Source organism: Triturus cristatus, chromosome 6, assembly GCF_964204655.1.
Source record: "Triturus cristatus chromosome 6, aTriCri1.1, whole genome shotgun sequence".
Lineage (NCBI taxonomy): Eukaryota > Metazoa > Chordata > Amphibia > Caudata > Salamandridae > Triturus > Triturus cristatus.
The window spans coordinates 1,004,621,817-1,004,646,710 of record NC_140589.1 but is presented as its reverse complement, the minus strand read 5'-3'; the positions used below and the strand labels follow the sequence as shown (position 1 = coordinate 1,004,646,710).

At 46.7% G+C, this 24,894-nt stretch overlaps 1 protein-coding gene across 1 annotated transcript in view; it reads right to left on the bottom strand.

Moving 5' to 3' along the window:
• The window catches only part of SYNE1 (spectrin repeat containing nuclear envelope protein 1), a 1,959,630-nt gene that overhangs the window by 703,737 nt on the left and 1,230,999 nt on the right, over positions 1-24,894 (bottom strand). Inside the window, exons 85-87 of the mRNA XM_085611789.1 lie at positions 7,193-7,330; positions 4,504-4,689; positions 3,692-3,814 (exon numbers count right to left, since the gene is read on the bottom strand). Of these exons, the coding sequence (XP_085467915.1) occupies positions 3,692-3,814; positions 4,504-4,689; positions 7,193-7,330 (447 nt within the window). The remainder of the gene's footprint in view (positions 1-3,691; positions 3,815-4,503; positions 4,690-7,192; positions 7,331-24,894) is intronic.

The following is a 24,894-nucleotide window of genomic DNA, read 5'->3' as shown; positions in this document are numbered from 1 at the left end:
ACGCATCCAATGGCACACCAAGGTAATGAGCTTCCAGTTTCAACTACATGATTAACTATGAAAAGACTCTTCTTGAGGTTCTTGAAGTTTCCTTGGGGTTTAGATGTATCATACACCGAATCAGGAGAAGAGAAATGATGGACCAAAGGGACACCGTGTGTCAGATCACATAATTCCCTCTAATCAAGGGCATTATTACTAACAGAGAAGAAGTTTAAGGTTATTCATGTGGTCCTGCTTCCTCAATATTGTTGAAAACACACCAGTTTCTCCACTGAAAAATAGTTGGATAATGTCACTTCATTACCAGAGAGACATACAACTGTAACATCACAAATATGTCTACTGCGTATACATGTCTGACAACCTCTTGCTGACAAACATACAGTTTGGAATACAACATCTTTATTGTGGCTGCAAGCTGAAAAGATAACCGACCAGGCATCTTCATGTTGCAATGCGTTACTAATTCTCAGAGAATGGTCAATACATCAAATAAGATGTGCTAGCCCTTGGTCCTTATAAGTATCCCTTGCTATAATTATCCAGGTATCATTCAATATCTCTCATCACATCCATTATATTCTTCATGACTGAGAACAAAGGGATTCAACACTGTGCCTGTCTGTACAAAGATGTTAAATTATGTTTTTAGACAATATCTTTCCAGTCACATTTGAATCTTTTCATGTTAATAATTAAAGCAGTCACAGTTCCATATTCTAGACATTCCGAGCAGAATTCTGACACATTACTGCTGTGACAAATGAGATGTATTACACATAATGTTGTATAAATTGAATTATTGGTAATTAAATTAAAGTCAATCTAGGCCTATATTAAAAAGGCAAGAAGTAATCAGCTATAGCATACAACAAAAAGAACCTTTGCAAACCCTAAAGCAAACCCCCACCACAAATGTGACTTCATACTACAGGTGAGTAGCCGCTCTTTCCAAACTCCTGATTGATTGATTGAGTCATGACCTGCAACAAAAGCAGTGAAAAATGTGCACTACATTATTAGTGCCAGAACTACTCTGCTAACATTGCACATCAACAAGATTGTTATAATTGGATGCTAACTACATTAACGTAGTTGGGTATAGGTGATTGTTGGGACAGGAGCAGGCAGGGAGTGGCAGCAGAGTCCACAGCTAGTCCTCTGTTCTCACGTTCTTCTTCGTCCTTCTACTTTTGAGACAGTCGAATATGAGGTCCTGGGACCAAGGGGCCACCTAAATACTGAATTTAGGGGCATTAAGGGGAGTGAAGAGTAGTAGCCCATGGGCTTCTTACTCTTGGGAGCACTACACCCTCTATATGACCAATCCTGTGGGGAGTGGGCATAACCCTGTTCCAGAGTTCCAAATTCCACCAAAATCAAAATGGTGGAACACTTCTTTCGTGGAGCACATAAGGCAGCCCACCTTGTGTTGTACTTGTATATGTAAATGTGTTGTACTTGCATAGCGCACTGCTACCCTAGGGTGTCCTGGCGCTGTACTCATACCGCTGTGGAACCCTTCCTGGCTTTTCCCTGTGAAATATCCACTCCTGGGCACCCCCAAGGTGAAGCCAGGCATCCCAGCTCTGTCGGGGCCATTGTGGAGATTAAGCAAGCTATTGCCCAGAGTTGTAGAGTGTGACCCATGATTAGAAAGGGTACCAAGGCGAGAAATAACGGGTCCGAGGAAATTGAGCCCAAGACCCGCCAAGGCGGGAATTGAACCCTGGTCCCGGGCCAGACCTCTGCATCAGGGTCTGCCGCTCTAACCATTGAGCCACACTTCTCCACCTAGGGGTGTGACTAGCCTAGAGCTGCAACACACCTACTTGCATAGCTAATTCCCCACCTGTCCTGGTGCCAAATAAGCCTCAGGGAAAGGGGTGGCATCTCCCAAGTCTGAGCGGTTGCCAGGGTCGTATATCAAAGGCAGCAGGTCTTTGAAGCCCCGGGTCTTGATATGCTAAATAACTAGCCATTGTGCTGGAGGAGGTGTGAACACCTTCCACAGGAGCTGGTATTGTGTCTGGCCTCAGAGAGTGTGGGCTTTTACCTGCAGGGGGTCAGTAAAATGTCTGGAGTAGCAGCCTTGGCAATACCAGTCAGAAAACACACTAGATAGTGGTAGGAGTTTCAGGGGCCACCTCTAAGGTGTCCTCTGGGTGTATGTCTTAATAGATCCACTACTGGCATCAGAACAGATTTATTAAGACAAGGTGTTTGACACCAAACACCATAGGTTTCAGTAAAGCCATCATGTAGCTGGGGATCTCGTAATGTCCAGTGCCCAGTGCATATACGGCTTCCCTGTTCACTTGTTTGATCTAGCAATTGATGAAGACAGCACAAGGGCATATCTGCTCATAAAGATATATCGTCACATGTAATATATTGAACCTTGCTTTAGGGCTACATGGCCTGCTGTAGGGGTGACTTAGATATATTGCATGCAGTATCTGTAGGCACGGCACACAGGGTGTGTGCCATGTCATGCTTTTACACTTGTTTGCACCATTTCACGCAGCCAGCAAGGCAGTCTGCATGAGTTTGTTGGTGGGTCACGTAGGGTGGCACAGTACATGCTGCAGCCCTAAAGGACCTTCTTTAGTACCCTTGCCATAGGTACCAAGGGGTACCTTTTACTAGGGACTTGCAGAAGTGCTAAAGGTCTTACCATTTGGGGAACAACTAAACAGTTACCTTGTTTTAGGGGAAGAGCAATGGCACTAGAAACCTGGTTAGCAGAAACCCACTGCACTTCAGTCAAAATTGCATCAAATACCAGGCAAAAAGTGGATGTGACCAAGCCAAAAAGGGGCATTTCCTACAACAATTGCATTTAGAGGCAAAGCACAGCCTAGCTCATCAGTATTCATAAGGTGTTCATTGTCCTATTGAGATATTCACTGTGATGTTCTACACAGTTTATCAAACACAGATTATCAACCGTTCATCAACCAATATCAACAGTTTATCACCCATGTTGTAGATGCTACACTGATGCAACACAAAATGTCTGGACTGAAGGCATCAAAAACGGCAAGTAGAATTCATACAAGCTAATTGACAACTACATGCAAACACTTAGCAAAATAATTTAGAAGACAAAAACCTTGGGCTATGCTCTTATATTTTTAAGAGGACTGAGACCTGATGTAAATAATCAGAGTAAACGACAAGGTACATCAGCCACAACAAAAACTAATAGCATTATTGACTCAGCAGCTATCTTTTCTTACTAATACAATTCTATCATGGTGTATTTCCACTATAGTAGGTGCAAAATGTAAAACAAGTTAAATTATAAATCAGTCTTAATGCACAAGGTGTTTGTTTTGGATCCTAAACACAGCTATTGCTGAATATTGTTGTATCTACTTCAGCTTGTAGTTTGAATTTAAATGGATGCACAACAGATTCTATCATAATACTTTAATATTTTCTGCAAATTATTGTATGGCTGAAGGTTATATTTACCATTTCAGCTCATTTATATGTATTGCTTCTTTCATATCTTTCATGAAGAGGAATACTTTAGCCTAGAGGTTTAATACTATTTGGCTGTTTCAGTAACAAGGTTTCCAATAAGATCATAGTTGAAATACTGGGAACTAAAACCAATTGATTAACAATCTCACAAAAAATTGTCAAAGTCTATACCAGAGTATTTTTTGTAATATGTTACCTGTCTGTGAGCCAGCTGTTCTTTCAGACTTAAGCGACCAAGCTCCGGAGAGGTTAAAGTAGTCTGTGCTTGCTCTAGTGCGGCCTGTAGGGCTCTGACCTCACCTTCAAACTTCTTCATATCCTAAACAAAGGAAATACAAACACTTTTGATACATGAACAAACCAAATAGTAATCCAGAATAAACATTACATTTTATGATTTCTGGCCTAATGTAATACCAGATGTTAGGAGACTTCACCCAAGAAAGAGACAGCCTGTCAATAGGCAAATCAACTGCTGCTATAGCATTATGCCTGCTCTTACTGCACTCTCCATGCTCTTGTAGGTGGTACCAGATATGCAGATGGCTATCTGAGCAGCCTGGGAGAGAGACCGCAAGGTGGCCCTAGCTTGAGCTGGCCGAATCACATGGCTGGGATTTGGTCACACAGGAATACTCCACACTGTACATGCCTGGTATCACTGACAGCGGGTTATACACACAAACCCTGTGCTCATGATTTACTTCCTCTATGCATAAAGTGTTAGCCATCTTGAGGAGTTTTACTTCGAAGCACAACTAAGCCAGACAGCTGCCAAAGCAAGGCACATGAAAAATTGAAACCAATGAGTTTCTGCTCCCTTGAGAGCTAGAACTTGATAATCATTCAGACAAAAGTGCCTCGCTGTGGTAGCTGTTGGCAAAACCTATTTCTTTTATTAGGTTTCGGTCATAATTGTACAAAGTTTACACAACTAGAAAATAATTTTATAACACAGCATCACAAAGTTTGTTACATGTATGTGTCATAGTCAGTTAGCAAAAATACCTTGTTAGCTTCTTGAAGATTTTGTAGACGTAGTTTGATGACTTGCTGTAGTTCTTCTGTCTGGTGTCCCAGATCTGAGACTTGTTGGTACATTCCATCTGTACAGTAAACACTGGAGAGATACTCTATTTTCTCGTTCATTGCCTCCAGATCACTGTGGATTTCTTTAGACTCCTCTAGCGTAGCCTTGTTAGAAAAGGCAAAGAAAGAGGGCATTCATTGTTGCTCCTTCGGACTACACTCAAAAAGCAATTAGAACATTACAAGGTTTCCATAATACTTTGTTTAGTCACAGAGTTTGTAGAAGTAAGATGTGAGAAAATGTTAGGGCTGTGCTACCTGTAAATATCTCTATTTTTAGTGAAATAGCTTGTGTTATACTTTATGACCTGGAATGGCAAATTTGTGCAACTTGTTTTGCCTTAAACATAGCAGTATCTTATGAAATAAGACGATAGTGAGCCACTGTTTTACACATACATATATGCCTATATTCCAATTAGGTACGTTGGGTTGTTCCTGTATTCTTTATATGATATGATCATTTACAAAGGCATCATGACCAGCACCCCCCTTATCTTGTAGATAGTGCTGCAGCAACAAATGATGGACAGAATGCTGAATAAATCAAAAACTCACAGCAGTCAAGAGATCTGGGTTACATCCATTGTTCTTTTGCTCATTACGCCACCCCAGTTTTGACCCAGCCAAATGCAAATCAGTCCTGACCCTGCTCCTCAATGGAACAGTCCAGTCCGAACTGCAAAGTCGGGTTCTCTCTGGACCGGAAACAAGCATCCTGGGACCGGTTTCGGGGTATAACCCCTCATCAGCCAGGCTAGCTTGAATACAGTAGCACAGCAAGCAGGGACCCACACCTGGGCATAACCATACAACTTAGGGAGAAAAATGATGTGGCAACAAATGATGGACAAAATGCAGAATAACACTCACCCGTAGTCAAGAGATCTGAGTTAAACCCATCGTTATTTTGCTCACTACGCCACCCCAGTTCAGACACAGCCATATGCAAATGAGTCCTGACCCTGCTTCTCATGGTAACAGTCAAGCCCGAACTGGCAAGCCGGGTCCTACCTGGACTGGAAACAAGAATCCTGTGTCTGGTTTCGGGGTATCACTCCATATCAGCCAGGCCTGCTTGGATCCAGTGCCACAGGGAGCAAGTGACCCACGACTGGGCATACCCCTCCCACTAAGGGCAAAATATGCTGCAGCTACTAACGATGGACAGAATGCTGAATAAATCACTCACTCACCCCTAGTCAAGAGATGTGTGTTAAATCCATTGTTCTTTAGCTCACTACGCCTCCCCAGTTTGGACCCAGCCATATGCAAATCAGTCTTGACCCTGCTCCTCATGGGAACAATCTAGCCCAAATTGCCAAGCCGGGTGGACCTGGCCTGGCATTTCGGGCTGGACTGTTCCCATGGGGAGCGGGGTTAAGCCTGATTTGCATATGGCTGGGGCCAAACTGTGGTGGCAAGGTGAGCAAAAGAACAATGGATTTAACCCAGATCTCTTGACTGGGGTGAGGGTTACAAACGTTTCAGCACTCCGTCCTTCATCTTGTTGTGTTTGATATCTTGTAGACAAGCTCCGCATCTCTGGTAATTTTTGGCACACCTGGAGCCCAGACCTATCAGATTACAGACTAAGTAGAGGAAAAATGGAAAACAAGCTAGCAGCCACTATTTCTACTATCACTTGTTGACTTTATGCTTATCTTTGACCATGTCCAGTACTCCCCTGTCTTTTGGATGTGTTTACGCTATAGAAAAGCCACATATATACACACATAATAAGCACCACCACTTAGTGCAGGCTGAGATCACTTCTGTTGGCCCAAGAAGGCTTCAATATGCTTTGTGTCAACAAGTTTATACTATAGACAGACTCTACATACACAGCTCCCACTTTGCCAATTAAATGATGGGTGTGTGTTTTAATTCCAGCACGCCACCCTTGTTCTATGCTATCTTTACAAACAGTAACATTCTTCATGCCAGTGATGTTCAACATCAAGTTATAGTTCCACGTTCTGTAATACTAAGATCTGCATAAGGGAGAGACTAGCTATACAGAGGACTCATTGCTGTTCTCCTACAATCACTGGCTATGTTTTGAGGTCTGTAGGGTAAGACTTTCCTGTTGACTCATCCGTTTCTTGTCCATCTTCAGTATTATGCTTCATGAATTGGCCTTCTTCTGTGGTTCCCGGTATCTGGCACTCTCTCCTACAAGAAGTCAAGGAACACCAGAGTCTGCAGGCTTGTTGAAGCCTTGCAATGTTCATCCATTCCCATTTGCATTTCCATGACCCTGCTTTTATGCCTTAACACCATCGCACACTTTCTTTTATTCTTTTATAAATATCTAGCAAAGCAAACTGGATGCATTCTAACACCAGCAATATTTTACTCTGAGCTCAGTTATTGAAACTAAAAAAGCTATTTGTCTGCAAAATCTGTTGTTATAGTAAGCTTGCATTGCTTCAAATACATGAAGCAGAGGAGGAACTTTAAAATAACAGTTTCATGATAGTGAGACAATCTTGGAAAGTTGATAACCTTTAAACAAAAGGCAAACAAAGCAATATTTTGGTTACACTCAAGTTTAGCTCTATTTGACATTTTTAAAATTAGAAAGGTAGTTCATTCACAGTTATACCCTATGGGCCTTCAGTTGATCACGTAAGTGACTGGAAGAATTCCATGATATCTGTCCATGCACCAGAATGTTGGCTTTCTCAATCCATTTAAGTATGAATTCGAGCATCTCAGTGTATTCCTCTAAATGTGTTGTTGCCTAGGACAGAAAATAAGAAACAACAAATATTTGTACGGCACAACAATTCCACTAGAATCCCTAGAATCTACAATCAAAGGTGTACATTAAAAAACATAAATCCCATCAAATCCAGAATTACCTTAAATGAATACAAGTTACAAGTGAGCAGAGACAAACAACTGTGCTCTAATGCTAATGTAACTCACATGCAAGTTATCTATAGATTACAACCAAATGATCGTAATTTGCAGGCAGAATGTTCATGTCACTGTCAAGGTAAACAGCACTAGTAGTTTGAGTAGTTGATCTTAATGTCTTGTTCTTTCCCCAGAAAAGTGACTCCTGGCTATAATTCATTTAGTGTTCTTCACAAGACCTGAAAATGGAACTAGTTTTGGAGCGAAAGCCTCCTAAAAATAACCCACAACTGTTTACAAAATATTAACAGCATTAAAAGGTCATTAATCTGTCTTCATCCTAGTGAACATTGTGGTGTCTATACCCATTGAAAATGCCCATCTTTTGCATTGTATTCCCCCATATTTTTGCCTTCTTAGCTGGACAAGATGTGTTGGCCATAGCACTCTGTGTACATTACTCCTGCTATACAGTGGTAAAGTGCTTGTGCCCTCCTTTAAAACATGGCAAAATTGTCATACACCTAATTGGCACATTTAATTTTCTTATAAGTCCCTAGTACATGGCACTATGTATATCTAGGGCCTGAAAAATGAAATGCTACAAGCGGGCTGCATTACTTATTGTGACATCCAGTAAAGTAGCACTGTAAAACGTAATTACACCCCTGCCCTTGCAGCCTGTATCTGCAGTTTTTAATTGCAATTTCAACTTGTCAAAAAGAACATTTTGCCACGCTCAAATCCTCCTTTGTATAACTTATAGGCCACCCCTAAGGTAGGCCCTAAATGCCCTTAGGGCCAGATCCATGTTTTACATGTTCTGGTAGTACAAAACCTCTAACGTGTTATTTCACTGCGGCAAGGCTGGTTCTCCCATAGAAAAGCATGTGTCTACTTTATAATGCATGACAATGTATAACTTCATTTCGGGAGCAGCCAGAAATGTGTTTCTAAGACACATTTGAGTAGTATGCAAAATCCAACTCAATGGAAAAGTCCGATTTTAACTTGTTATTTTGAAAATGCCACGTATAGAAAGTTGGCAATTTCTTAGCTAAGCCAGATGTGACCTTCAGCCAGCGTGCCTGGTCACCTTACTGTTAATGGGTCTCCTATGGTGTAATGTGAATTGTTCCCAGACAGTGGAAAAAGGACCTGGGTTTGGGAAGCTGTGGTGGCTGGGGAGGGGCTTTGCCCTTGCCCTGATCGCACTTCAAAGAGTAGCCGGGGGCTATACAAATACAAGCCTGCCATGTCACTGGAAGCAGCAGCTCACATCTGGGCCTGACTGCCCTTTGTTTCATTAGCCAGACTGAAGCCAAACATAGGGAAAGGGAGGAACTAACCTAAACCAGTTTTAGTATTAGACAAAGGCGCGTACTCCCACTTAAGCTGGACCCTGGGGATAAAAGTGGCAAGTGAGTGCCTGAAATCAGAAAACTCCTGGATCTGTGAAGATCAGAAGGACTGCCATGCTGTCTGAAGAGCCTAAGGGAAGATTGGCCCTGCTTGCCGTAAGCTCTGGGGAACAGAAGTGACTCCAAAGGTTAGCTGGCTGACCACCTGTGTGAACTACAGGTATAAAACGAGCTCCAGAGGCCTTTCATGCTTCCCAGCTGACCAGACTCAACTGGACCTGACCTGGTATTCTCAGTTTGCCTCTGTGGGGGTGAGTCTTGACCCCAAGTGTTTTTCTCAAGGTCCTGTACCCTAGTGCATTTTTCCCTCCTTAACTGAAGGTTTCAATAGATCTGATGCAGAGTCACTCAACTCCTCAGCGAAGGCCTCACCGGATCAGATGCAGAGCGATGTGGAGAGACATATATCCCGACAGAGCCATCTAGCTCCTCACCAAAGGTTTCACTGGATCCAAAGCAGATTAACACAGAGTTCCGCAGCTCCTCCTGAAGGCTCTACCAGATCCGGCACAGAGCAGAGCCACTCTGATGCACATCTAGGTCAAAAGGTAAAGTTTACCTGGGGAAGAACGTGGTTCTGAATACGGCCCAGGCTCCGTTGCAGTCAGCCTGAACTTGTGACTTGGTCCTGGCCAGGCACGACCAGATATCCACAGTTGGTGCTATTCGGAACCTTAACCTTTAAAACTTCATAACTCCAGCCCTACTGATTCCTTTGCCATTTTGATTTCATTTTATTATTAAAAAATACCCAATTTTTCTAAATGAGTCTGTAATTATGCTTGTGTTGTGTTTTCACTTTATTACTGTTCGAATAGTGCAGACACACTTTACACATTGCCTCTAAGTTAAGCTTGGCTGCTTCTGAGCCAAGCAACCAGAGGGGTAAGCACCGGTTTATTTTATGACTTTTGTGGTTCACCCTGACATGGATTGTGATTATTATTTGAGGTGGTTTCTCACACCACTCAACTAATACCCTAATTTCTTACAATACTCCTTCCATTTTCTAAGAAATATAGCTTGTAATCAGTACTATAGCAGACGGCCAGCTACGACCCAACCACCCATTCTTGAAACAGGAATTTTCCTATATTGTGGTCTGTATACATGGAAGTATTCTGACAGCACATTGTCAAATGAACTCAAGAATGAGACAGAGCCACAGAACCACTGACATGGCAGTAAAGAGCTCCATTCAAGAGACAGGAAACCTTCATGGGGGAAACAGATGAAAGGAGATACTAGGAAAACACTAGGACTTGGCGGGGTAGAGGAAACTGGGGGAACGGCCAGAACAACATGGACGGATTCATGTGTGCCAGAACAATGCAAGCGCAACCATGCTTGCCTGAACAACGCATCTGCCTCAACCACGCATTTTTGTGGTGGAGGCAGAGAGTGGTCTAAAGTTCAGGAAGGGCAGGGAGAAGCAGAGGAAGCATCGGAACAGGCAGCTCCGGATGAGGACAAGTAAGTGGAGTTGGGTTGGGGAGTAAGTAGTTTTTAGGGGTTGGGGCCCCTTTTAGGTCTCAGGGCTGCGGGGTCGGGATAATTTTGGGAAGGGGGCAGGTTTTTAGGGCTCGGGGCAGGGGAAAGGGTCTGGGTAGTTTTAATGGCTGGGTTTGGAGGGGAGTTTTTAGGAGTGGGGGCAGTTTTAGGGCTCAGGGCGGGTAAGGCATTGGGGTAGTTTTTTAAAAATTGGGGTCAGAGTTTCAGGCCTCAGGGCAGTGGAAGAGGTTGGGGCAGTTTTATGGACAGCGTGAGGGTACATTTTAGGGCTCAGCGCAGGGTCAGGGTAGTTTATGGTGAGGGGGCAGGGTTTTCGACCTCGGGGAGGGGAGAGGAAGGGGTAGTTTTAAGAGCTGGCGGGTTTTAGGCCTCAGGATGGGGGGAAGAGATAGGTTAGAATTTTAGGGCTTAGGGCGAGGGGGTTGGATAGTGGCGATCTTAACCACGCATACTCGCTTACCAATTATACCTTTACAACAAAATTGCGAGTTAAAGGCATGCGTGGCAAAGGAATGCATGGTTAAAATACATTTGTGGTTGAGGTTGTGTGGTAGAGGAATGCATGGCTTATTCCAGGCACATGGGATAGTGGTTAACACATGGCCTCAGACTTCCACACACCAACAAAAATGATAACTGCAAGGTGTCCCGTTATTGTGTGAGATACTTTCGGCTAATCCTGGCTGTTTATTCAACTGCACTTTACTGCTGGAATTTTTGATTCCATAAATACAGAGTTACTAGCAAAACTTCAAGTCCCACAATACAATGCGATATTTGTTAACATTTAAGTACTGACTTAAAGTGAGACTTTTACCTCAGGTACACTTGGCAGCTATGAATGTGCTACAACAAACAAATGATGGACGGAATGCTGACAATGCAGACATTCTCCCCCAGTCAAGAGATCTGGGTTAAATCCATCGTTCTTTTGCCCACTACGCCACCCCAGTTCAGACATGACCATATGCAAATCAGTCTTGACCCTGTGCCTCATGGGAACAGTCCAGCCCGAACTGCCAAGCCATGTCTTCCCTGGACCGGAATCAAGCATCCTAGGACCGGTTTCTGGCTATCAGCCGTCATCAGCCAGGATAGCTTGACTCCAGTGGCGTAGTGAGCACGGGTCCCAGGTCTGGGAATACCCATCCCACTTAGGGCGAAAAGCGTTACAACAAACAAATGATGGACGGAATGCTGACAATGCAGACATTCTCCCCCAGTCAAGAGATCTGGGTTAAATCCATCGTTCTTTTGCCCACTACGCCACCCCAGTTCAGACATGACCATATGCAAATCAGTCTTGACCCTGTGCCTCATGGGAACAGTCCAGCCCGAACTGCCAAGCCATGTCTTCCCTGTACCGGAATCAAGCATCCTAGGATCGGTTTCTGGCTATCAGCCGTCATCAGCCAGGATAGCTTGACTCCAGTGGCGTAGTGAGCACGGGTCCCACGTCTGGGAATACCCATCCCACTTAGGGCGAAAAGCGTTACAACAAACAAATGATGGACGGAATGCTGACAATGCAGACATTCTTCCCCAGTCAAGAGATCTGGGTTAAATCCATCGTTCTTTTGCCCACTACGCCACCCCAGTTCAGACATGACCATATGCAAATCAGTCTTGACCCTGTGCCTCATGGGAACAGTCCAGCCCGAACTGCCAAGCCATGTCTTCCCTGGACCGGAATCAAGCATCCTAGGACCGGTTTCTGGCTATCAGCCGTCATCAGCCAGGATAGCTTGACTCCAGTGGCGTAGTGAGCACGGGTCCCACGTCTGGGAATACCCATCCCACTTAGGGCGAAAAGCGTTACAACAAACAAATGATGGACGGAATGCTGACAATGCAGACATTCTCCCCCAGTCAAGAGATCTGGGTTAAATCCATCGTTCTTTTGCCCACTACGCCACCCCAGTTCAGACATGACCATATGCAAATCAGTCTTGACCCTGTGCCTCATGGGAACAGTCCAGCCCGAACTGCCAAGCCATGTCTTCCCTGGACCAGAATCAAGCATCCTAGGACCGGTTTCTGGCTATCAGCCGTCATCAGCCAGGATAGCTTGACTCCAGTGGCGTAGTGAGCACGGGTCCCACGTCTGGGAATACCCATCCCACTTAGGGCGAAAAGCGTTACAACAAACAAATGATGGACGGAATGCTGACAATGCAGACATTCTCCCCCAGTCAAGAGATCTGGGTTAAATCCATCGTTCTTTTGCCCACTACGCCACCCCAGTTCAGACATGACCATATGCAAATCAGTCTTGACCCTGTGCCTCATGGGAACAGTCCAGCCCGAACTGCCAAGCCATGTCTTCCCTGGACCGGAATCAAGCATCCTAGGACCGGATTCTGGCTATCAGCCGTCATCAGCCAGGATAGCTTGACTCCAGTGGCGTAGTGAGCACGGGTCCCACGTCTGGGAATACCCATCCCACTTAGGGCGAAAAGCGTTACAACAAACAAATGATGGACGGAATGCTGACAATGCAGACATTCTCCCCCAGTCAAGAGATCTGGGTTAAATCCATCGTTCTTTTGCCCACTACGCCACCCCAGTTCAGACATGACCATATGCAAATCAGTCTTGACCCTGTGCCTCATGGGAACAGTCCAGCCCGAACTGCCAAGCCATGTCTTCCCTGGACCGGAATCAAGCATCCTAGGACCGGTTTCTGGCTATCAGCCGTCATCAGCCAGGATAGCTTGACTCCAGTGGCGTAGTGAGCACGGGTCCCACGTCTGGGAATACCCATCCCCCTAGACTAATTTGCATGTAGCCAGGTTCTGAGCTGGGATGGTGCAGTGAGCTAAAAACCGGTGATGGATTAAAACCATGATCTCTTGACTTGGTAAGAGTATTCTGCATCATTCAGAAACTCTGTCCATCACCACCCCCTTTTCCCAAATCGATTTTATCCACACTCAGTGTGGGAGGGTATGCTCAGACGTGAGTCCCTTGCTCATTGCACCATCAGGATTCAGGCAAGCCGGGCCGACGAAGGCTGTGATGCCAGAAACCGGTCCCCGGAAGCTTGTTTCCTTCCCAGTATAAGAATTGGCTTGGTAGTTTGGTTTGCCCTGTTCCCATCATGCACTGGGACAGGTACAGACTAATTTGCATGTAGCCAGGTTCTGAGCTGGGATGGTGCAGTGAGCTAAAAAACGGTGATAGATTAAAACCATGATCTCTTGACTTGGTAAGAGTATTCTGCATCATTCAGAAACTCTGTCCATCACCACCCCCTTTTCCCAAATCGATTTTATCCACACTCAGTGTGGGAGGGTATGCTCAGACGTGAGTCCCTTGCTCATTGCACCATCAGGATTCAGGCAAGCCGGGCCGACGAAGGCTGTGATGCCAGAAACCGGTCCCCGGAAGCTTGTTTCCTTCCCAGTATAAGAATTGGCTTGGTAGTTTGGTTTGCCCTGTTCCCATCATGCACTGGGACAGGTACAGACTAATTTGCATGTAGCCAGGTTCTGAGCTGGGATGGTGCAGTGAGCTAAAAAACGGTGATGGATTAAAACCATGATCTCTTGACTTGGTAAGAGTATTCTGCATCATTCAGAAACTCTGTCCATCACCACCCCCTTTTCCCAAATCGATTTTATCCACACTCAGTGTGGGAGGGTATGCTCAGACGTGAGTCCCTTGCTCATTGCACCATCAGGATTCAGGCAAGCCGGGCCGACGAAGGCTGTGATGCCAGAAACCAGTCCCCGGAAGCTTGTTTCCTTCCCAGTATAAGAATTGGCTTGGTAGTTTGGTTTGCCCTGTTCCCATCATGCACTGGGACAGACACAGACTAATTTGCATGTAGCCAGGTTCTGAGCTGGGATGGTGCAGTGAGCTAAAAAACGGTGATGGATTAAAACCATGATCTCTTGACTTGGTAAGAGTATTCTGCATCATTCAGAAACTCTGTCCATCGCCACCCCCTTTTCCCAAATCGATTTTATCCACACTCAGTGTGGGAGGGTATGCTCAGACGTGAGTCCCTTGCTCATTGCACCATCAGGATTCAGGCAAGCCGGGCCGACGAAGGCTGTGATACCAGAAACCGGTCCCCGGAAGCTTGTTTCCTTCCCAGTATAAGAATTGGCTTGGTAGTTTGGTTTGCCCTGTTCCCATCATGCACTCGGACAGGTACAGACTAATTTGCATGTAGCCAGGTTCTGAGCTGGGATGGTGCAGTGAGCTAAAAAACGGTGATGGATTAAAACCATGATCTCTTGACTTGGTAAGAGTATTCTGCATCATTCAGAAACTCTGTCCATCACCACCCCCTTTTCGCAAATCAGCTATGAATGTGCACCACAACAGCAGCACCAACTTCAAGTAGGCTGGCAAAAGTGCAGAAAAGCAGTGGAAAGTATGATTAAAGCAAGTTTCAGGGGCCCTGTAGGAAAGTAGGATCTGCTTCTTATGGTTACCTCCACTTTTTGCTTCATGTGTTACTGATTTTGAATATTCTGACTGGGATCCTGCTAAACAGGACCCCAGTCTATCTGATTTCTCCCTTAAATTGACATATCTGTACTTTGGGACACTCCAGATTGGATACTGGGGTACCCTTATCAGTCCCTAGTATATGGTACCCATGTACCCAGGGCATAGGTACCCCAGAGGCCTCCCATGGGCTGAAGCATGAATTATGCCACTTCTGAGAGGCCATGCATAATGGATCTCTAGGTCTGCTACTGCAGCCTGTGTAGGATGGTGCTTACACTACTTACTTTAGATTTAGGTTCACTATATGTATTAGTCACTGCGCTTAAAACGTATAAGTCTCCCCTATAGCAGGGCTTAACAACCCTGAAGGCAGGGTGCTGGGTTTTATGTGAGAGGGTGCCTCTGCATGAGCAGGGCCTCTCCCCAGCCTTCGGAGACCATTCTCCCGGGTTGTCTGTGACTCAGCCCGACATATAGGTAGAGATGCATTATAACCTCGCGCTAAATGCTACCTCAAAAACGGCTGCATAGAACATATCGTGTTTGATATCAAACACCTTGGAATCATACCATCACACCAGTAACTGGTGTGGGTGGTATGATTCCCCCCTTCAGGAGCGAGCTTCGTGGGGTCACTGGTCTAACTGGTGCCAGCCTTCTCGACCAGGACAGCACAAAATGGATGCTGCCGACCAGAGACATATATCTGCCCCTCTGATGCTAAGCCAAGCTCGGGCAGAGGAAGGCAGCACAATAGGCATCCTGTAACAGGGAGGTGTGACCACCTCCCAAACAGGGTTTAGTGTATTGGGGCTGAGTGGGTGCACTCTGGGGGTGCCTGAAAGTCTACACCTGGGGCACATTTGGTGTACCTGTGCATAGTCGAGCTCAAAACAGTTCTGGGAGCCATTGGCTCCTGCTCTGGTGCGAAACTGGACAAAGGACATGGGTGTGGCCACCCCTCTGTCCTATCCCTCACCTAGGAGGGTCCCCTGAATCTGTCTAACCCTCTCCCATGTGTACAAAAGGGCTTACCTGGCTGTAAGACTTTAGATTTTACATGGACAAGATTTTACAAGAAGAAACCACTGACCTTCGACCGTCTGGACACTCTGAACTTCGCTGGACCTCGACTGGGCTCGACTTCGTCCCCCTTTCAATCCGAAGCTTAGTTTGCGCCTTTGCTCCATACAGGCTCCGTGCAGGACCTGTGGTGCACTTAAGACAACTGAAGAATCTCCCTTGGAGTGACGGAGTCACTCCTCTGCATTCGCAGGCACCTAACCGCAACTGACCGGTCTGCTGCTCCTGAGCTCCTGCAGACTCTGAAGATTTCAGCAACACAGGAGGTGGGTTTCTGAAGGTCCCCGAGGTCGATCTGCCCTCTCACCGAGTTTGAGGCCTGTATCCCTCGGGGGGGGGGGGGGAGGGGGCTGCATAACCCGAACCCCTGTGCACCACATCCATTTGCAGTTGCAAATGCTTGCGCATTGGCTCCGTGTAGTCCTGATCCTGAGCAGTATTTCCACCAAAGTACTCCGGCCTCCTCGCACCGAGTGCTCCGTGGACTGGTGCTTTGCAACCTTGCTCGCGACTCCTGGTTATTCGGCCTGTGGGTCCTCCTGAGGGTCATCTTGATTGCTAGTGGGCTTTCCTGGTTGCTCCGGATGTGCCCTGACTCCCCATTGCTTGATGAGTCCCCTGGACCTTGTGGTCCACACCGTAACCTGTTTGACCTTCCTGTGTGGGTTGCTTTTGCCAAGGCTTGTTGGTGTTCCAGCCGGACCCCCACCTCTCAGCACTCAACATCCTTTGTCGGACAGCTCACATCTGGCTCCTGGTCATCCTCAACGAAGCACCCGACATCGGTGGGCATTCTTCTCCCAAGCCACTAGTCACTTTGAAGTGACCCAGACTCTGCTCCCTCTGCTTTCAGGTTCCTTCCTTCCAGAATCCATGCTTGGATTCCACCGGACCCTTTTTTACCTTCACGGCAGCAGTACTTCTTCACCTATGAATCCGGCTCCCCTGGGATAGGTAACTCTGGTACTATGGTATACACGGGTGGGGTGGCTCTCCAACCTCTTCAGTTCAGAAGGGTTTGCTCAAAGTCCTCCTAGAAGGGTCCTTAAACTGTAACATTCCAACCGTGACTTTCCCATAGAGTTGTACGGAGCACACGGTCGTGTTTCCTCTCTGCACCTGTCCTCCATGGGCTCCCTGTGTCATCACCTTGGGTAGTTCCTTGGGGTTCCAGCGATTCTACGTGCACTAAGCACTGTCTCTAGTCAAGTTGTGATTGTTATACCACTATTTTAGTATATGGTTTGGTCTCCCCCTGGAGCCCACTGTGTATTGTGCTACTTACAACTGTTCTATTGATCTCGTATTGTGTGCTTTGTGTTCTATCCTCGTGTAGAGGATAATTGAGAGTGTTATATGAATAAATACATATTTTTATATAACTACTGTGTGATTCCCCTTCATTTAGTCATTCAGGGGGTGATATTCTGGTAAAACAAGCTGCTTTACATTCCTTCAAGATTACGCCTGAAGGCTGCTCTCCACAGCTACCACTAGGATAACTTTTTAAAGGTTATCTTTGACCTCATACATCATAAGGGTCATTTGGACAGGTGCAAGGTGCCCACTTTAATTAGTGGACAGCATATACAGGTCAACTTCTCACATTGGTGTGCAGTGGTTGGGATTCAAGCATGCTGTTGTTTTTACCAGATAAATCTCATTGAGTGTATTAGGCACATATAATACTTCAAGATTAGAATAAGTAAGTTCTACTCAACTTGGGGTTGGGTAAGTCATGGGTCTAACACACCCTTTCTCCAACTCAAGAGAGTTTAGTTCCACTAGGTTAGGTAGGTGCATACACCACACTGGTATGTCTTCTAGAGGAGATGCCAGTGGATCTCTGCTATCGAGGTACAATGGCCTCTCATTTCAGGAATTGAAAGCCATGTGTGAGTCTAGGAAGTTGAAGACAGGGAGAAATGCAAACACCCAATGTCTCATTGAGGTGTTACTCTTAGATAACCTTAGGAAGACCCCAGGGTCTGATGAGGTAGATAGAGTGGGTGGGGCAGGGATTGAGGACAGGCCAGGCAGTGAAACTTACTTTGACCTAGAATCAAACCCTGACCGGGAGGATCAAAATTATTCCAACCTGGACAACTTAGATCTTCCAGCAGGTGGTGGAGAAGACCCTAGTGGCCCTCTCATCACTCCTCCAGGAAGAGTGCAGAGTTTACCCAGGAGATCTAGAACTCCCACTTTAGGAGCTAACCATTCAGGAACTTCTATAGGGACCTTCATGTCCCATAAGAGAGATAGCTCTTATGAAAGTGAGTGCCAATTTCTAGAGCTTGAAAAAGTCAAGCTTAAGCTCAGGCAAGAGCAATTGGCACTAGATAAGGAATCATTAGAGCTCCAGAAGGCTAGGAAGAAATTGGGACGAGAGTCCCATGATGGCAGCAACAGTGTCCCTAGGGTTAAGGAGTATACTTATGACCATAGGAACCTGAGCAAGATAGACCCTCCCTACCATCATGGGGATGACAGCCACAAATGGATAACTGCTTTGGAGAAGGCCTGTAAAGTACAGAAGGTCCCTCAAGAGCAGTTGGCAGCTATCTTGTGGCTCTCCTTTGCTGACAAAGGTAGAGATAAGCTCCTCACCGTTAGAGAAGAGGATGTTAAAAATTATTCAGTCCTGATGAATGCTCTCATTGATGGGTTTGGCTTAACCATTGAACAATACCGGATTAAGTTCAAAGACACACAGAAGGCACATACTCAGGACTGGGTAGACTTTGTAGATTGTGCTACTAAGGCTCTGGAAGGCTGGTTACTTGGCAGCAAAGTAAATGATTTCAAGGGATTGTACATTTTGATTATGAGGGAGCAGATCCTTAATAATTGCCAAATCAGTTGTTGCATCAATACCTGGTTGACTCTGATCTGACTTCTCCCCAAGAATTGGGAAAGAAGGCAGATGGGTGGGTCAGAACCAGGGTGAAGCAGAAAAATCAGAACCAAGGTGGTGACCAAAAGAAGCAAGATGCTAATTCTGCAGATAAGGGTGGGGAGAAGGGTAAAGACCAGAAGTCTACTTTAGGGCCCCAGAAACCGTCATCTGAGGGTGGGTCACAATCTAATAAGGGAAAAGGCAGAAAGAAGCCTTAGTGTTTCCTGTGTAAGGAGAAGACACATTGGCCTAGGGATGCCAATTGTGCCAAAGCCAAGGATCCTACCAACACCACTGCCCCTAAGGCAACTATTCCCTCTAGTTCAGCTCCAAGTGGTGGTACAGGAAACAAGGGTATAGTAGGATTAACCCTGGGATTTGAGATGGGTTCCTGCCTAGTGAGAACTCCAGCTCAGGCTGTTCTAGTCTGTGATGGAGGCATGGATATTGCCTCCCTATTTATCAGTCCCAGTAATCTGGGCAAATAAAGACAACAGCCTTTGATAAATGGCAAGGAGGCCATGGCATATAGGGACACAGGAGCCAGTGTCACAATGGTGATTAAGGACCTTGTGGGCCCTGACTAGATCATACTTGGTAAGATGTACCAAGTGACCAATGCTAGCAATGTCAGGACACACCATTCCTAGGCAGTTGTTAATTTCAGCTGGGGAGGGGTAACTGGCCCTAAGAAGGTTGTGGTTAGCTCAGACCTCCCTGTGGAATGCTTGGTGCCACCAGGAGGTTGGTTATACCTCTGAAGTTTAGGGGTTTCCTACTAACACTGGCACATGATATCCCTTTCGCAGGACACCTAGGCCAGGGAAAGACTTGGGTTAGGCTTGTCAGCTGCTGCTGAGGCTGCTGGGAGTGCCAGTGGGTCCCACAGGATCTACTGGGATGAAGGACTTCTTTACTCAGAGGGTAGAGACCCCAAACCTGGTGCCACCAGGTGGTTGGTCATACCTCTGACGTTTAGGGGTTTCCTACTAACACTGGCACAGGATATCCCTTTAGCAGGACACCTAGGCCAAGGCAAGACTTGGGTCAGGCTCGTCCCTCACTTTCACTGGCCTCTCATGTCAGAGGGCACAAAGGAGTTTTGTCGCTCCTGTACCACCTGTCAAGCCAGTGGTAAGGCAGGTGGTACCCCAAAGGCCCCCCTGATACCATACCTGTGGTGGGGGTTCCCTTTGAGAGGGCTGAGATTGACATAATTGGTCCCATGCATCCTCCAACTGCATCTGGGCACAGATATATTCTAGTGTTGGTGAACCAAGCCAATAGGTACCCGGAAGCCATACCCCTTAGATCCACTACAGCTCCTGTAGTGGCCAAGGCCCTCCTGGGAACTTTTTCCACCAGGAGGTTGGTCATACCTCTGAAGTTTAGGGGTTTCCTACTAGCACTGGCACATGATATCCCTTTAGCAGGACACCTAGGCCAAGGCAAGACTTGGGTCAGGCTTGTCCCTCACTTTCACTGGCCTCACATGTTAGAGGACACAAAGGAGTTTTGTCGCTCTTGTACCAACCTGTCAAGCCAGTGGTAAGGCAGCTGGTACCACAAAGGCTCCCCTGATACCACTGTGGTAGTGACCAATGCTAGCAATGTCAGGACAGACCATTCCTTGGCAGTTGTTAATTTCAGCTGGGGAGGGGTAACTGGCCCTAAGAAGGTTGTGGTTAGCTCAGACCTCCCTGTGGTATGCTTGTTGGGCAATGATTTGGAAACTTCAGCTTGGGCTGAGTTGGAACTCAGGACACATGCAGCAATGTTGGGCATCTCTGCAGATGTGTTTGCTGCAACCAGGTCACAGGCAAAAATGTCTTCCACTGAACAGGCTTGGGATCCTGGAAAAATGGACCAGGTGCCTTCCAAGAGCAGGAGCAGTAGGGGTAGGGCAGTGTATTCGCCCCAGAATCAGAGTGAGGATCAATCTCCTGAGGAAGATGATCCCAGTCCCTGTGAAGGAACTGTTTCAGAGGAACCTGATCAGGTTGAGTTCTTGGGGAGAGGGGGCCCTCCCAGGGTAGACCTGAGTCAGGAGCAGCACAGCTGCCCCTCTCTTGAACCCCTCAGACAGCAAGCTGCTGCTGAGGCTGCTGGGAGTGCCAGTGGGTCCCACAGGATCTACTGGGATGAAGGACTCCTTTACACAGAGGGTAGAGACCCCAAGCCTGGTGCCACCAGGTGGTTGGTCATACCTCTGACGTTTAGGGGTTTCCTACTAACACTGGCACAGGATATCCCTTTAGCAGGGCACCTAGGCCAAGGCAAGACTTGGGTCAGGCTCGTCCCTCACTTTCACTGGCCTCTCATGTCAGAGGGCACAAAGGAGTTTTGTCGCTCCTGTACCACCTGTCAAGCCAGTGGTAAGGCAGGTGGTACCCCAAAGGCCCCCCTGATACCATACCTGTGGTGGGGGTTCCCTTTGAGAGGGCTGAGATTGACATAATTGGTCCCATGCATCCTCCAACTGCATCTGGGCACAGATATATTCTAGTGTTGGTGAACCAAGCCAATAGGTACCCGGAAGCCATACCCCTTAGATCCACTACAGCTCCTGTAGTGGCCAAGGCCCTCCTGGGAACTTTTTCCAGAGTGGGTTTCCCTAAGGAGGTCTTAACTGACAGAGGTGCAAACTTCATGTCAAGTTACACATAACTGCTATGTGGAAGGAGTGTGGAGTGAATTACAAATTCACCACACACTATCACCCACAATGCACTGGGTTGGTTGAAAGGTTCAACAAAACCCTGAAGGGCATGATCATGGGCCTCCCAGAAAAGCTTAGGTGAAAATGGGATGTCCTGTTGCCCTGCCTTATCTTTGCCTACAGAGAGGTTCCTCAGAAGGGGGTTAGCTACAGCCCTTTTGAACTTCTGTTTGGACATCCAGTTAGGGGTCCCTTGTGTCTAGTGAAGGAGGGATGGGAGTTACCTCTCAAACCACCTAAACAAGACATAGTGGACTATGTACTTGGTCTCCGCTCCAGGATGGCTGAATACAGGAAGACGGCATCCAAAATCCTTGAGGCTAGCCAAGAATTACAGAAAGCTTGGCATGACCAAAAGGCTGTTCAGACTTTGAACCAGCCAGGACAAAAGGTATAGGTGTTGGAGCCTGTGGCCCCAGCAGCTCTACAGGACAAGTGGAGTGGACTCCATACCATACTTGAGCAGAAGGGAGAGGTTACCTACCTAGTGGACCTTGAAACTCCCAGGAGCACCCACAGGGAGCTCCATGTGAACAGGCTCAAGTCATATGTTGACAGGGCAGACATGGGCTTGCTCATGGCTACTGATGAGGGGCAGGAGGAAGAGAGTGACCCACTCCCTGACCTCCTCTCACAGAACCCTGATTATGGTTCAGTTGATGGTGTAGCCTTGGCAGGCAGTCTTACTGAATAGCAACAGACTGAGAGTAGGAAGGTCCTCAATCAGTACAGACATATGTTTTCCCTGACTCCTAGTCAGATCACTTGGTGTACCCATTAAGTGGACACAGGTGAAGGTCTGCCTGTTAAAAATAAAATTTACAGGCAACCTGACCATGTCAGGGACTGCATCAGGACAGAGGTCCAAAAGATGCTGGAATTGGGAGTCACTGAACTCTCAGATACCCCTTGGGCTAGTCCAGTAGTCCTGGTACCCAAACCTCACACCCAGGGTGGTAAGAGAGAGATGATGTTTTGTCTAGACTACAGGGGGCTCAATGCAGTCACTAGGACTGATGCCCATCCCTTCCCCAGGGCAGAAGAGGTAATAGATACTTTGGCCACAGCCAAGTTTCTAAGCACATTTGACCTCACTGCTGGCTATTGGAAAATCAGACTAGCTGAGGACGCCAAGCCCAAAACAGCATTCTCAACCCCTAGTGGGCATTATCAATTTATTGTAATGCCTTTTGGCTTGAAGAATGCACCTGCCACATTTCAAATGCTGGTGAAAAAAGTTCTCACATCCTTGAAGACTACAGTGCAGCTTATCTTGATGATATTGCTGTCTTTAGTTCCAGCTGGGAGGATCACCTGGTCCACCTGAGAAATGTTCTGGAGGCCCTGCAAAAGGCTTGCCTCACTATCAAGGCCACTAAGAGCCAGATAGGGCAGAGTAAGGTTGTATACCTGGGCCACCTTGTGGGTGGAGGTCAGGTTCAACCATTGCAGAGCAAAATCCAGACCATCATGGACTGGGTTGCTCCAACTACCCAGCCTCAGGTCAGAGCTTTCTTGGGCCTGACTGGGCACTCCAGGAGGTCTGTAAAGGGCTATAGATCCATAGTGACCCCCTTGAATGACCTGACCTCTAAAAGAATGGCTTAGAAAGTTCAGTGGACAGTTATCTGTCAAAAGGCATTTGAAGACCGGAAGCAGGCCATGTGCACTGCTCCCATTCTGTAAAGTCCTGACTATTCCAAACAATTTATTGTTCAAACTGATGCATCTGAATTGGGGGTAGGGGCTGTGTTATCACAACTGAATGAAGGGGGTCAGGATCAGCCAGTAGCTTTTATAAGCAGAAGGCTGACCCCCAGAGAGAAACGTTGGTCAGCTATTGAGAGGCATGCCTTTGCTGTGGTTTGGACCTTGAAGAAGTTGAGGCCATACTTGTTTGGCACTCACTTCATTGTTCAGACAGACCATAAGCCCCTCTTATGGCTAAAACAGATGAAGGGTGAAAACCCCAAACTTTTGAGGTGGTCCATTTCCCTACAGGGGATGGACTATACAGTGGAACATAGTCCTGGGAGTAACCATGCCAATGCAAATGGACTCTCCAGATATTTCCACTTAGAAAATGAAGACTCAACTGGTCTACGTTAGTCTCATGACCTTTCATTTGGGGGGGGGGGGGTTAGGAAAGTAGGATCTGCTTCTTATGGTTACCCCACTTTTTGCTTGATGTCTCACTGTTTTCGACTAGTCTGGCTGGGATCCTGCTAATCAGGACCTCAGTCTATCTGCTTTCTCCCTTAAATTGACATACCTGTACTTCAGTGCACTCCAGATTGGATACTGGGGTACCCTTTTCAGTCCCTAGTATATGGTGCCCATGTACCCAGGGAATAGGTATGCCAGAGGCCTCCCGTGGGCTGAAGCATGTAAGCCACCCCTGAGAGGCCATGCAAAATGGAACTCTAGGTCTGCTACTGCACCCTGTGTAAGATAGTGCTTGCATCACTTACTTTAGATATAGGTTCACTATATCTATTGGTCACTATACGTAAACATTATAAGTCACCCCTATAGCAGGTCTTAACAATCCTGAAGGCAGGGTACTGGGTTTTATGTGAGAGGGTGCCCCTGCATGAGCAGGGCCTCTCTGCAGCCTTCGGAGACCATTCTCCCGGGTTGTCTGTGACTCAGCCGGACAAATAGGTAGAGGTGCATTATAAGCTCGCGAAAAATGCTATCTTGAAAACGGCTGCATAGAAACATATTGTGTTTGGTATCAAACACCTTAGATTATACCTCCACACCAGTAACTGGTGTGAGAGGTATGATTCCACCCTTCAGAAGCGAGCTTCGTGGGCTCACTGGTCTACCTTTTCGACCCGGACAGCACAAAATGGATGCTGCCGACCAGAGACACATTTCTGCCCACTTGCTGCTGAACCACGCTCGAGCAGCGAAAGGCAGCACAATTGGCATCCTGTCACAGGGAGGTGTGACCACCTCTCAAACAGGGTTTAGTGTATTGGGGCTGGGTGGGTGCACCTCTGAGAGTGCCTGAAAGTCTGCATCTGGGGCACATTTGGTATCCCTGTGCATAGTCCAGCTCAAACCAGTTCTGGGAGCCATTGGCTCCTTCTCTGGCGCGAAACTGGACAAAGGAAATGGGTGTAGCCACCCCTCTGTCCTACCCCTTTCCTAGGAGGGTCCCCTGAATCTGTCCAACCCTGTCCCATGGGCACAAAAGGGCTTACCTGGCAGAAAGACTTTAGATTTTACATGGACAAGATTCTACAAGAAGAAACCACTGACCTTCGACCGTCTGGACACTCTGAACTTCGCTGGATCTCGACTGGGCTCGACTTCGTACCCCTTTCCCTCCGAAGCTT